We start from the raw sequence: 13,965 nt of genomic DNA, 5'->3' as shown, positions 1-13,965 counted from the left end.
GCCTCTCCCACGCCTCCAAGCTGCTGCAGTCACGTTCCGAGGGCACTCATGTGGTCAGGACGCTCCACCCCAGTGACAGAAGAACAAAGCCCGAGCCCTGCCCAAGGCTTTCCTCTGGACGGCCGTGCCCTGCTTCTTTTCAGGAGCACCGAGCAACATGTGCCTCGCACATGCCGGCCTGCGTGGGCCGCCTGGCCTTGTCGTGGAGCTTTCTTCCCTTCCCCTCCCTCCACCTCGCTGCTCCTGGCTCCCCACACCACCTCTGTCTGCCAACACCTGGCCCTCTTTCTGGTTGTAACCCAGAAGTCTCATCTTCAAGGGGAAGCATTTCCCTTCCCTTCCTGTGTCCTTTCTGCCCTCTTCACCTTGAAGGCTTTCGGTGGTTTCCGCGTGTCTCGCGCAGACTGTGGACCCTTCACGGGGAGGGCGGTGCAGGTGCCGGGTGGGCGCAGGGGGCGGAAGCTGACTCCAGCAGTAAGTACCTCCCGGGAGGCCTCTGGTGGACTAAGAACATGCTATGTGGACCGAAAATAAAATGAATTCAACCAAAGGCCTAAAATCACTTCATTAAACACTCTCTCTTACTCTCTGAAGCTACTGCCTTCCTCCCTCACTGCTCCCTGCCTTTCCTTTACTCGCGCTCTCCTCCTGCGCCCTCTCCCCCTGCTCTTCTGTCCCCTGGCTTCCTCCTGTCCCCTTTCACTTCTGCAGGGACTTGCACCAGCTCCTAGGCTTTCCTCTCTCCTCCTCTGTTGTACCTCTCCCCGTGGGCCACGTCTCTGAGGCTGTATGTCTACACCCTGGGAGCACCAGCTTGTCACCTGCAGACACTGTCATTTGCTTTGGAGAACATGGTGATATTGACAAATGAGGTCACAGCGGGAGGAAAATGATTCAGATTTTCAGATCAACTGGATGTGCCACCCAGAGAAGGTCCTTGGGTAGAGACGCCAGTTAAAAGTCCTCCTGAAAATAGTAGGAGGCCATGACCATGCGAGTGCAGGATGTAAGTTCTTTCCTCGAGGGAGGCGTTTGTTTTCCCTTTTAAGATGCAGGCATCCTGGCCCCAAACACCCCGGAACATCCATTTATACCCGATGGAGGGAGATGCCCTCCACCCCACTTGGTGGCAATGCGAGGACTGTGGGAACCTCGTGTGCCTCCCTGGGCTGCACAGAGGTCCAGGCTGCCCTTTCTCAGTTGCCCTGAGACCAGGGACAAGGTTAACAAGTCACCATGCCTTCCTGCAGATTATGCAGAAGGGGACACCTGCAGGTGCCACCACTCCACAGTGAGAGTTAAATCCGCGATGGGAGAGACCCACCTGACCTTGGGCACTTATGGGCCCTTGGTGGGGCCCAAAAACCTCCTGGGCACAGGGGTGGGGGACCCGCCAATCTTCACCAAGGGAAACATCACGGGTGAAAGCCCTGAGGCCAAGTGGGTCTGATGTGACTTTCCTCTCTAACGATGTTCAGTAACAGGAACTTGGATTAGGTGTAAATGGCTAAAAGCCCAGAGGAGACACTCATTGATTATTTTAAAGCTCTGTTCACCTGGCACAGACACCAGCCCAAGCCTTTCTCTGGTGGTGTTGCCCCTGAAAATGCCGTCTGTGTGGTTGGCTACTGAAGAGAGAAATGAAAGCCAGGAGAAGGGGGTGTGAGCCGTCCCTGTGTCCTGCTTCAGGACAGATTTTGGACTCGGATCTGCTCACTGCTGTAACGAGGGGGTAGAGCCATGCAGAAATCCTGTTTATACGTTGAGGTGTGAACTGGGCAGGGCTTTAAAGACGAGCTGATCCAACCGTCTCGTTTTGCAGCGATGGGACATAAGGCTCCGAGAGGCCTACGGATATGCCCGAGACCACAGAACTGAAGGCCCAGTGAGCCAGTGACCTCCCCACAGAGTCGCCGTGGCCTTGGGAATGGCTCCGAGTCTAAGTCAGTCCTGGGTTAAGCAGGTGCTGAGGGCCGGTTCTGTGTCCCCCCTAGCAATATCCACCCCACACCAGCCGGGACCCCGGGGTACCCAGCACCCAAATTACGTGCAGGAAGGTACTAGAGCAGCAGAGGGAATGGCACCCAGGTGGGATGTGGCTGTCACTGCAGGCCCATTCCTGGTGCTGAGCAGATGGGACGGGGAATCCCGCAGGGAGCGTTTCCCCCAGGGTCTGACAATAAGTGACCATCCTACAAAGCAGGAGGGAGGCTCAGATCCTGGTAGAAATGGGGCCCAGCTCTCTATGCCCACAAAGAACCAGTAACAGCTCCTCCTTCCCAACCAACGCTCACGAAGGAGCCCTTTCTCGGGAAGCCAGTGCCCAGCGCTGGGCGCCCCTGTGCCTGCCACCCCCTTGTAGCCGAGGTGCCCAGGAAGCGTGCATTCCCTCTGTGTGGTCCGCACGCCCTCCCGGCCGAGGCGGAGTCCGGAGCCTGCGCGGCCCCGCGTTCCCAGCCCGGGCGCGGAGCCCCAAGCGAGGCGCTGCGCACAGCAGCCCGGCAATGAGTGTTCACACACTGACACGGCAAATACTGCGTTCTCAATTTTTAAATTACAACTCTGTGACAAGTCATGCTGTTAAAACATACAGGAAATACCAGTTAAGCCTTCAAGTAGCTAACACACAGATCACTGCTACCCCAAATGCCTAACAAGTCATTTTCTTTAAAACGAGGCAAGAATTAGCAGGTCGTTCAATGATCTGAGGACTAAGATAAGTAGAAATAAGAAATGTGAATATTAAACAGCAATTACTACCTCAGGAGCTGCAGATCAGCTCGGCATTACAACATGCCCCTCCTCGGCAGCAAACCCAGGAAACGCGGGGGTTTGGCAGCAAACACAGGCCTGTAACGAGCATGCACCTACTCAGTGAAGACACAGCATCGCTGCCCAAACGGCACTTTCAAAATGCTCGTCACATAAACGGTGAGGAAAGCCTGGCGCGTATATTTGTCCCAGTGGCATTGAAAAGGACACCTCCAAACGTGGGGAGTGATGCTGCTGTTAAGCCAATTGCTGGCAATACATGGTCCGGAGCTTCCACTGTGGCCCCTGGAGGAGGTTTATGGGTCCGTTTGACAGCCTGGTGGCCAATGATGTCATTTCATATGTATATTCTTAACTCCAGAAACAGAGCAGAGAATTACCATGACCCTCCCTGCAGGGACCAGAACCATGGCTACGTAAGATGCTGTCCAGAAGATCCATCGAAGCCCAGTTGTGAGCACTTGTGAACTTCACACCTTGGTGGTGCTTTAGGGGAGGGGAAAGTCGTTTATTCCTGGGTCACAGTTCAGTCTCCATCCTTGGTGGGAATTAACTTGTGTTTGAGCCGACAGAGCTGGTCTCTCTCCCTCTTACCTGAAACCATCCCTTGGAGTACTCAATGCTATTAGGACATTCTCATGCTCGCAAGCGACTAGAGTTCCAGGATGGGCAAAGGAAAACTTTATACAAGTATATGTATGTACAAGAGGTGTTAAAAAGACAGTCTCTAAAGCACTTTGGGATCCCCTAATGAAAGGCACCAAATAAATGCAAGTCGTTACCAAAATGAAAAGTCAAGTATTCCAGCTTTCACATCTGCAAAGAGCAGCCACCATGGGTATCTCTTTTTTGGTGGTAAAACCTGTCTATTTAGGAAAATACTCATGAGAGTGACTGTTACTCTGCCTCCTTCCTTGTCTCCACTTCTCACAAGCTTGGTGGTCGGTGACTGTGGAGACCACGCTGGGTGGCCGGATACTGTCAGTTTTGGCAAACTGAAGAGTCCTCACATGTCTGCGCCATCGCCTGCCTGCAGTGCCGCCAGGGCTGATTCTGTAAATTCTCTCCTTCTAGCACTAGGAACATCGGCCAAAGCCGAGTGCTCCATGTGCAAACTCTGAAAAATAACCCTGCTCTTCTAACTCGGTGGCCCTTGCCCCTAAGCCGTCTCACCCTTTCCAAATGCTTCTGAGAAACAGATGCGGATGGTAGACCATCAGGCACCAGGACGTGGTCACCTCCCCACCCCCATGCGGCTCCAGTCCGATGGAAGGATTTGAACTGGGAACTCGAGGGCACATGTGACTGGCGCATTCGTCTAACCAAATCCCTTGGTCTGTAGTATCCATGGCAACTACAAGTGCATGAAGCCTTCTGACAAGATCCTTACCACACTCCCGTGAGGTATGTATTACTTTCAACTAAGACACAAAATGGGCCTGTCTAGGGAAGGCCCAAGTCGTGGACCAAAGGCCTGCCTAACTCCACGCCTGGACTCCTAGATTCTGCAGCCTTTCCAAAGACCGAGCCACAATGGGAGCCAACTGTAAAGCCACCTGGTTACCTAGAAGGTAATAAAGGCTGTCCTACTAAGGGGCCTAGGTTCCCCTGCACAATGTCATGTGCCAACTAACAGAAGAGGGGGAGGGGGAGGGAGGAGAGGGGAGAGGCATTTCGGAGAAGGAAAGAGTTCTCAACCTTCAACACAAGTTCAGAAGTTTAAAGGTCTTTTAAATAGCACTGCGCTTTTCAAGAAGTTTACAGCTGTTTATGACAGTAGCGACGTTTTGTCTTACAGCTCTCCCCTTTTCTCTGCGCTCTACGCTCCCTCCTCCAACAAACGGCAGCTGCAGCGGAAAGAAGACCTGCAGGATTTCCGCCCTGGGGAGGCAGCACAGCCTTCACGCATTTCTGTATTTTGAGTACACGCTCCACACCACCAGATTTCCACACCAGACCCGGAGCTGCGGGGAAGTCACGGCATTGCACAAAACGTACTATATTCTAGAGGCAAATTTATCCAAGTCAATCTGCTTGGAAATAAAAGGGCTCTCGTTTCACAAGCTTGCAGCGCAGGCAACGAAGTTGCTAGCAACCCAACAACGTTTGCCTCAGGGAAACAACACAACACTAAACCTCTTTTTAGTTGAGAAAGACAACACCTTATTACTAAACATTTTAAAAAATAAATATTTCAAAAACATGCTAATATCTAAGACATAGCAAAGTTAGGCCAAATAGGCTAGACCAGGAACCTCCGCCAGAAAGAAATGCCTCCACGGTCACCCTAGGAAAGCCAGAGGCCTGAAAAAGTCTTTAAGCATCCTACAACTTGGCCTATGTTTAGCTGAGGCTCTGTCCCTAAAGCATCTATTCTAGGAAACGAATTCTTATCTTCACTACATGTTTAACAGAGTAACATTCTCTAAAGAGCAACATCTAAGAGATGAACATTAGCACACGTAGTTCTAAAGGTGACCAGTGTATCCATGCAAGTCATAGAGCCGCAGATCATTTATAGCACAATTCACAGACCTGCGTTGGCCATGTGCTTAACCTCACATTCTCTGTTTCGGTATTAAAACTAAATGAATAAAAAAACTGAGATTTTGTTTTCACATGACGTGAGCAAAACCCCGTCATCTCCTTGCTGACCCCATAGATGTGTTTCCACTGGACAGACATGTACAGAAACTTACATGACAACCTTGAAAGAAGCACGAGAACCTCACAGACAGGACTGGGCCACGAGCACTAGAGTAGAGCACACAGTGAACAGAGAAATTAGCATTCTGGGGGGTACTCATCCAGCAGAAATGTGAACATTTTATGCCCATGATGCAAATACCAGTGAGTGTCATTTCATTGAAAGGCGCAAAGGCATGGTGCCAGGCACACCACCCTCTAAAAATGATTCTAAGAACTGTAGAAGCAACCTGGGCGCATAGCCCACGCCTCTCCCCCCTTTGGGGCTGGCCATGCTCCTTCCGCCATCACCCTAAGGGGCCTGGACTGTGCCAGAGCCACTAGAGGCAGCTCAACAATGTGGGTCTGAGGGCCACAAGTCCTCCCTGCTACTGTAGGGAATCGTTTAAACTTAATTCGCTTGGTGAGCTCCTGCTCATGTTTGTCAAGCTTGCCATGAGGGATTTAACTTTATGGGCATAGTAGTCCCTCAGATTGACGGAAGGGACCTCCTTCATTCCATCTCCAAAGTCACAACTGCGCATGGCACTCTCAAGTTGCTTCTGGCGCCGATAGAAGTGGGAGAACTTATTGAAGATCAAGGTGATGGGTAGTACCACCACCAGGATACCTGCCAGGATGCAGGCCGAGGCCGTCAGCTTCCCCGCTGTGGTCCCCGGGACCACATCCCCGTACCCCACGGTGGTCATGCTGACGGTGGCCCACCACCAGCAGGCGGGGATGGTGGCCAGGCCGTGGTTGTCCTCCTTTTCGATGGTGTAGGCCACCACGGAGAAGATGGAAATCCCCACGGAGAGGTAGAGCAAAAGCAGCCCCACCTCTTTGTAGCTGTATTTCAGGGTGGCCCCCAGGGAGCGCAGGCCGGTGGAGTGTCTGGCCAGCTTCAAGATGCGGAAAATGCGCATCAGCCTCAGGACCTGGGCCACCCTGCCCAAGTTGGCCAAGGTGGGGGTGCTCTCGACCACCAGGTTCACCACCAGAGTGATGTAGAAGGGCAGGATGGACATGAGGTCGATGAGGTTCAGGGCGTTCCGGAAAAACCTGAGGAACTCCGGCGCCACCGCAAACCTGGCCACCAGCTCCAGCGTGAACCAGGCGATGCCGAAGTGCTCCACGATCTCGAACCTGGGGTCCTCGCCGGGGCTGCCCTGGCCGTCGGGGATCTGGAAGTCCGGCAGGCTGTGGAGGCACATGGTGATGATGGAGCCCAACACCACCAAGATGGACAGGATGCTGAAGACCCGGCTCAGCACCGAGTAGCCCGGGTTGTCCAGCGCCAGCCACAGCCGCCTGCGGAAGCCGCCCAGGGGCTGCCCGTCGAACTTGGAGGCGTCGTGGTAGAAGGCGAGGATCTCGTCGAAGGAGGGCGAGGCGCTGTCCCGCTCGCTCTGCTCGTCCCACGCGTCGCGCTCGGGCTCCACTTTGCGGCCGTGGTAGCTGTAGCTGCAGCAGGAGTCGATGAAGAACTCGTCGATGCCCCAGTACTCGATCTCCTGGCTGAAGGAGAAGACGCACAGCTCGGCCATGACGTGCAGGCGGCCGGTGCGGTAGAAGTGCAGCACGTAGGGGAAGAGCGCGGGGTTGCGGTCGAAGTAGAACTCGCGCCGCGCGTCGTCGTAGTCGTCGCAGAGCTCCAGCGCGGCCTCGCGCGAGCGGCAGCGCAGCAGGCGGCCCAGGCGCGTCTCGGGGAAGCGCAGCAGCGTGTGCGAGCGCAGCCGCCGCCGGAAGCCGCCCACGTTCACGCGGACGTCGCCCTCCTCCACGCGGGCCTCCGCCGCGCCCCACGGGCTCCGCCGGGTCATGCTGGCGGCGCCGCGCGGGGGCGCTACACCTGGCGGCGGGAGGGGGCCGCGCCGGTGAGCGCGGGGGGTCGGGGGGCGCGCCCCTCTCCCCCTCCCCGCGCGTCTCCAGGCGGGCCGCTGGGTGCCCAAGGGCACTGAGATGGGAGGGATGGTGCTGGGGGGTGGACCCCTCCCAAGGAAAGGCTGCGGGGCGGGGTATGTCTCTGCCTGCCCGGCCGCGCCTCCGCCCCCACCCAGGGGGGTCCTGTGGGTCGCCTCGGGCTTGCGGGAGGCGCGCCCCCCGCGGCTCTGGGAGGAAAGGGGGCTGCGAGCGGACCGTGCCCGTGGGCGGGCCGAGGAGACGTCCCCGCCCGCTCGCCGCAGACAGGCGGGACCGGGGCCGGGATGCGCGCGGGCAGGGCTGGGCCGAGCTGGGGGCGCGTAGCTTCGGGAGGGAGGCGGAGAAATTCACCGCGAGAGTCTGTAAAAGGCTGGCTGGGGGCGAGGGGCATCCCCGGCATCCCCTGGGGCCAGCCCCCCACGACTGGAGTCACCTGCCCCCGCCCCGGGCCTCCCCGCCTCCGGGCGCATTGCCCCCCGGCCGCGTGCGCCGCGCGCCGCGCCTTCCCGGCCGAGCAGCGGGGCTTCGCCCGGAGCGTCCGGGAAGCGCTTACCTGCGAGCGCTGGGGCCCGTGGCCGGGGCCGGCGGGAAACTTCCCCGACCTGCTGGCGAGCATCGCTGCGGCTGCCGCTGCGGGCGGGCTGTGCGTGTGCGCGCGGACGCGGGTGTGTGTGCGCCCGTGGATGCGCCCGGCGGGCGGGCGGGCGGGCGGGCGGGGTCCGCCGAGCGTCTCCTGCTGTCTCCGGCCCGAGATGCCACCGCCGCCCGCAGTTGCAGGAGGCTCACAGGTGGCTGCTGGCCCCGACGCTCGCAGAGCCGCCTCCCGGGGCCCGAGAGCCCCTCCTCCCGCACGAGGGGCAGCCGCCGCGGGAGCCCGAGCGGGAGCGGAGCCCGCGCCCCGCGCGCCGGTGCTGAACGGACAGCTCCGCGCGCCCAGCCCCGGGCGCGGCCGCCGCCCCAGACTCGCGAGCGCCGGCGCCGCCGCCCCTCCCGCACGTCACGGCCGCCCCTCCGCGCCCCGCTCCGCTCGGGCACCTTCCCCGAGCCCTCGCCCCTCTCCCGGAGACAGCTGTTGCTGCCCCCCCCGCCCCCGGGCGCCCGCGGTGACCTTCCCGCCGGGTCTCGGGCGGGAGCCCGCTGGAAAAGGAGGGGCGCGGGCCGCGTCGCGGGAAGGGCAGGGCTGCAGGGACTGGGGATCCCCGACCCCCGCAGCGACCTGATGAGAAGTTTCCTGAAGCTGCGGGCGGCCCGGGGGTCGGGAAAGGCCGCGGGAGGGCGGGCGAGGGGCGGCAGGCGTGAGCTCGGGCTCCGCGCGGGCCCCTTCGGCGTGGGAGGGAGTCACGGAGCTCTGCGTGGGAGCTCTGCGTGGGCCTGGGTGTGCACAGGCCCGTGTGGTGTGTGGGCCTTCGAGGAGCGATGGAGACGTGCGCGCGCGTGTGCGCGCCGAGGACGGTGGGACTTGGCGTGTGTGCGGCGTCGATGAGAACGGGGAGATGTGAGCAGCGCATGTGCACCTCAGGGACCCCGAGCTCTGCGTACAGTGTGGCATTCGGCGGGGCAATGGGGGGGGTGCTGACACGGGGGAGGCTGTGGGGTGCCAGTCCAGTGTGGATGTCCTCAGAACCTGTGCCCCCATCCCCCAGGAGATTATGGCCCAGATCTGAGCTCTTGGCCTCTTAGGTTTGCTCCTTAAGGTGGCCCCAAGCTCAGCAACGGACCCACAGCCTCTGGGTCCCAGGCCTTCTCCTTTGGTTGCTCAGTCCTTTTGCAGGGCCCTTATTTGTAAAGACTAGGGCATCGCAGGTCCTGGCCAGAAGTGGTGTGGCTCTGGACTCACGGGGCAGCCGCCAGAGCCACAGTGGAAAGCCTGTCCTTTGTTCACGTGGCCCAGTCACCGCCGTGCTAGCTAGACAGACGCTCTGTGCAGCTTGAGTGCTGTGGGGTTCCTCCTGGGGCCTGGGGACCACTGACCTGGCTTCAGCTTCCTGGATCGAAGCCTGGCTTCACCCAGAGGAAAGCTGTCCCTGTGCCAGTCGCCTGCCTCCGGGTATGTGTGTGGGGCTGTGTGCAGGTGCATTGCCTGCTGAGAGGGCTCCACACCCATGTCCCTGCAAGCCTCGGCAAGGGCAGGGGGTCCCAGCGATGGGCACATGTGGGGAGGGGGAAGGGGAGGGGGAAGGCTACACCTGTTCCTTTTCTTTTGTGTTTGGTGCGCTGAGAGGTATGTGTGTGAGGGAGAGAGACACCAGTATTTATTGCCATTGTCCCCTCTTGTCTTTTTCAAGCTGTGTTTGGAGTGTGTCCATCTCATTCCCCACCCAGGCCTGCTGGATCTCTCATTTCAAGTCTGTGGCTCTCCGCCCACGCGGTTGGGGCCCAGCGTCTGTACCTGTCCTTTGTTTGCTTTTCCTGGGGCCTGGAGGCCCCTGGGTCTCTTTCATGCCCATGAGAGTGCTGCCGAGAGTGTGCCGGCCTTTGCTGCTGCTGCTGCGTGTCTGTGTAAATACACGTGTAACCACTGTGTTGTTCTTCTTTCCCTCTTTTCAGCCCCCTGCCACTCCTCGGGGGTGCCTGCCGCAGGTGCCTTTAGCAGCAGCACTGTGGGGCAGGCTCCGCGGCCTGTGACTCCTCCAGCCCTTGGCAGGCGCTCTCACCGCCAGGCCTCTGGCCACCCGTAGCTCGCAGCCCCTGGGGCCTCACCACCACAGGTCTGTGTGGCTTCAGCAGCAGGGCCACATCCCCAGCACTCCCATCCCTGGGCCTCAGTCCTGACGCTTCTCCTGCTTTGGCTCGGTGCATAAATCACCTTTCCTGCTGCATTTGGAGGGTCCCTACCCGCAAAACCCTTGGGTTTGGCGATTCTGAGGCTGTGCTCCCTCTCCCACTTTAGCTGCCTGCCTCCTGTTGCCGTCTGGTTTGGCTCCCGCTCATCCCTTCTTCCTCTGTGGTTGTGGGAGTTTTGCCCATGGAGGAAGAGTCTCTGCCTTCTTCTCTTTGTTTCTCCCACACTCACAGCCATGCCTCCGCAGACCACCAGGGCTCCGGGCCCTCACCCTTCCAACAGGGGTCACTCTGTGCCCCCCTGGGCTCTTCCCCTCCTCCCACCAGCTCCCTCCACCTCCCTCCTTCCCACTTGCCCCCCCCCCCCCCCCCCAGCCAACAGAGCTGTGCCCACGTCCTCCAGCCCCTCAGGGGCCCAGTGTCAGTACCTGCTGCTTGTTTGCTTTGCCTGAGGTCAAGGACAAGCTCTCATGCCCACCTTTCCTTGAGCAGGATGGTGAACTTGGAGGCCTCAAGGAGAAGCCCGAGTTTGGGGCACAGCAGTTATTTCTTAGAAAGGCTGAAGCAGAAGCTCCGTGGGTCTGACAGATGCCTTTGCAGCGGGCTAAGTGTATGTGACAGGCAGAGCCACTTGTTTATTTCCCAGTCACTGCGCTGAAGAGAGATGGAGCCGCCTCCCTCCCTCTGCACCGGGAGGCTGGCTGTGTTCATGGGCTATTTAGAGGTCTGAGCCCGGATCTTAAGCTGCAGGTGCCTGCTCCAGCGCACATCAAGGCCTGGCCTGGGGGTCCTGAGATGGAGGGGTGGGGGAGCGGCTCCCTGGGAAGAGGGCACAGGGACCCCGGGCAGTGGCCCATATCCTGGCACCTGGAAGGCTGCTCCCTCTGCCTCCGCTGGCAGAGCTGATGTCAGCCGAGCCCACACATCTCAGAGCCGTTTTCCCTGACAGGCAAGGGGGCTGCGCTGGCGGCTGGCTGAGGGAGCCGGGCTGCCTGACCTACATTCCCCACCACGGGGGAGCTGAGACTCATCCTCTCCCTAGAGTGCGAGCACCGGGGCACCCAAGGCCCTGCTGGGGTCCACTGTTCCCCTGTGTCCATCCTGCTCCCTGCAAGCCACCCTCCCCATCACAGCCAGAGTGTCTCTTAAAAACACAAGCCAGGTCATGCCATTCTCTCCTGAAAACCTTCCAGGGGCTTCCTGTCGCACTGAGAAGGAAAGCCCTTCCTTACCCAGTCCCAGACCCTTCGTATGCGCCCTTGCCCAGCTCGCAGCCTTCATCCCTCCGGTGTCTCCCCATCCATTCTGCCCCAGCCACATGCCCCTTTGCTCCTTCCCAGGGCCGTTGCACCTGCTGTTCTCTCTGCCTCTCACGGCAGCTCCACATTGCAAGCTTCTCTTTGCCATCAGGTCTGGATTTAAATGTCATGTCCTCAGAAAGGCCTGGCTGCCCAGTAACTGGACCCCTCAGTTTCCATTATTTTTTTTGCAGCACTTACTAAATAGCTATTGAATATGTGGTTCAGCAGTGAGTTCACGAGCCTCCGACTCATGTTATTCTGTGCCAGCCTGAGTCTTGGCCTCTCCCTCCTGGTAGATCAAGGCAGTGAGAGGGGTTACTGTGCCCCGGGATGTGGCTCAGAGCCCCCAGGCTCTGGGGTGTTGGCTGGAACAATAGGTTAGCCTAGTGGATCTCATCCTTGGCTGCACATTGAAATCACTTGGGGAGATTTTATTTATTTATTATTTATTTTTATTTTTTTATTTTTTAAATTGTCTTTATTGTTGAAAATATTACAGATGCTTCCCCCCCCCCCCCCATTAACCCCTTTTAGAATAGCTGATGGCCCTGGATGTCTTGGGCTTGCCTCAAACCAATTAAATCAGAATCCCTGGTGTAGGCCACGCGGAATCACTGTTTTCTTAAAACCCCCGAAGTTATGGTAATTTGTCTTCGAGGTTGAGAATCTGTGTGCCTGGGTGCAGCCCAGTGGTCGGCACCAAGGGCAGGGGCTGTGTCTTAGCTCAGTGAAAACCCATCCCACCCCACCCATAGGTCCGTGCCTGCCTGGAGCAGGGGCACCATAAAGGCTGGGTGCCTCTGTCACTGCCTCCCCTCAGTCCCCAGTTCCTGCAGCTCTGCCCGAGCTTGCGCCTCTCAGAATCATTTACCTTGGAGACAAGTTGTGATTAGGAAAATTCGCGGTTTCTTCCCCTCCTTGGAAAGGTATCTGTTCCTGGGCCTGAATTACGCTTCCGGTGGCAGTGGGACCGGGAACAAGGTTGCTGGCAGGCCTGCCTGGGTGGGAAGGCACGGAGACACTGCGGAGGGGCAGGGGCAGACCAGAAGAGACGAGGGAAGCAGGCCGGGGAGGCCCTGAGCTGGGGAAGCAGGAGCTCAGCCTCGGGAAGGAGGGCTGGGAGGGCAGGAACAGGCTGGTGGGGAGATGAGAGCAGCGCTGGGGAACAAAGGGTTTTAAGAAGTTTTGCTGCATTATGTGTGCAATTCCTCATTAAATGTTTTCTCAAGAGGCAACAGTGAATATTACATAGCTTGTGCCTTCATTCTGGATGCCAGACTGCATTTATTATAGATGAGTCCTTGCCTAGGCCATTTGGATTTGCCCCCAGAGGCCACCCTCCTCTCCTCTTACAGCCCCCCCATCCCTAGGTGCCCCTGCAGGTGGGTAGGCAAGGGAAAGGTCGTTTCTGAAGGTCACCTTTCTGAGTCCTTTCATAGAATGGGGACCTGGTGTCCCGTGCATGCTGGCATACACAGGGCCTGCTCCCACGAGGCAGGGGCCTTGAGGTCCTGCCGCTCACACTTCCTGCTCCAAGTCCCTTTTCCTCGGGAGGCTCTCCCTGTAAGCCCCCTGTGTACCGCTCCACTGGGGCCCTTCACTCTGTTCCCCAGAATATCCTGAAACAGGGCTGGGATAATTAAGGTAAACTTGATTAAATTTAGACGTAAGGTCACCCCAGGGGGCATTAACAAGAGGACAGCATGGCTTCTAGGGAGGGCCCCCTCAGTCTTACTGTCACCTACTTCCAGAGTCTGGCTGTCTCTCCGCTCTCTCCCAGGACCTCTCGAAAGCCCACAGGGGGAGCCTGAGCCCAGAGGTCTAGAGGCTCCCTCTCCGCCTGCCGCAGGCGTGTCTTCTGGCTTCTGCTGTCCCTCTTCTCCTGGCCCTCCTCTGCGGGGCTGAAGCTGGGCTGAAGCCCCCAGCTCCTCCCCCTGGCCCTACTCTGTGGGCCCAGTGGGACACCAGATCAGGGCCGGTCACCTCATGGCCCTCACCTGTGCTCAGGGAGTGCAACGGATAGCTGATGAAGATGAAGAGCGTGGGGAAAACGAAGCTGGCGGTGGAGACTCGAGGGTAGGAACAGAGGGAAGCCACTGGCTGAGTGAGGCATGTTCCCTAGAGCTAAGCTCCCCAGGTCCAGCCGAGTATCCGTGGAGAAAACAGTTACCCCCTCATGCCTCGTGGTCCTTATCTTTAAAATCTATGCTAGTCCCTAACTCGTGAGGTTACTATGAGAATTAAAGGAAGCATTAAAGAGCTGTAGCAAGGCCTGGTACACAACAAGTCCTTCAGAGGTTAATCGTGACCAACACCAATCACTGAGCACTTGTGATGTGACCAGCCCTGTAGCAAGCGCTCTCCTCTCCTCCGGCCCTCTCTTGGGTACTGTTATTAGCCTCCTTTCACTGATGCCCATTAAGTGAGGTGTTTAGACTCAGACATGGCTCTCTGGTTTCAAAATCTGCCCGTCTTAATGATCTCAGGTAGGTGCAGGATTAAT

At 58.1% G+C, this 13,965-nt stretch overlaps 1 protein-coding gene across 1 annotated transcript; it reads right to left on the bottom strand.

Moving 5' to 3' along the window:
* Positions 1-5,846: 5,846 nt before the first annotated feature.
* Positions 5,847-7,280, bottom strand: KCNS2 (potassium voltage-gated channel modifier subfamily S member 2). The gene has a single exon (XM_016198522.2). It carries the CDS (start codon positions 7,278-7,280, stop codon positions 5,847-5,849), a length of 1,434 nt encoding a protein of 477 aa, XP_016054008.2.
* Between the last annotated feature and the right edge of the window lie 6,685 nt (positions 7,281-13,965).

Source organism: Miniopterus natalensis, chromosome 16 (assembly GCF_054644295.1).
Source record: "Miniopterus natalensis isolate mMinNat1 chromosome 16, mMinNat1.hap1, whole genome shotgun sequence".
Taxonomy (NCBI): Eukaryota; Metazoa; Chordata; class Mammalia; order Chiroptera; family Miniopteridae; genus Miniopterus; species Miniopterus natalensis.
The sequence above is the reverse complement of the archived record's forward strand: the minus strand, read 5'-3'. Positions and strand labels throughout refer to the sequence as shown.

What these genes read in the sequence shown, in the direction of transcription:
- KCNS2 (XM_016198522.2), bottom strand. Translation starts at nt 7,280, where the DNA reads ATGACCCGGCGGAGCCCGTGGGGCGCGGCGGAGGCCCGCGTGGAGGAG.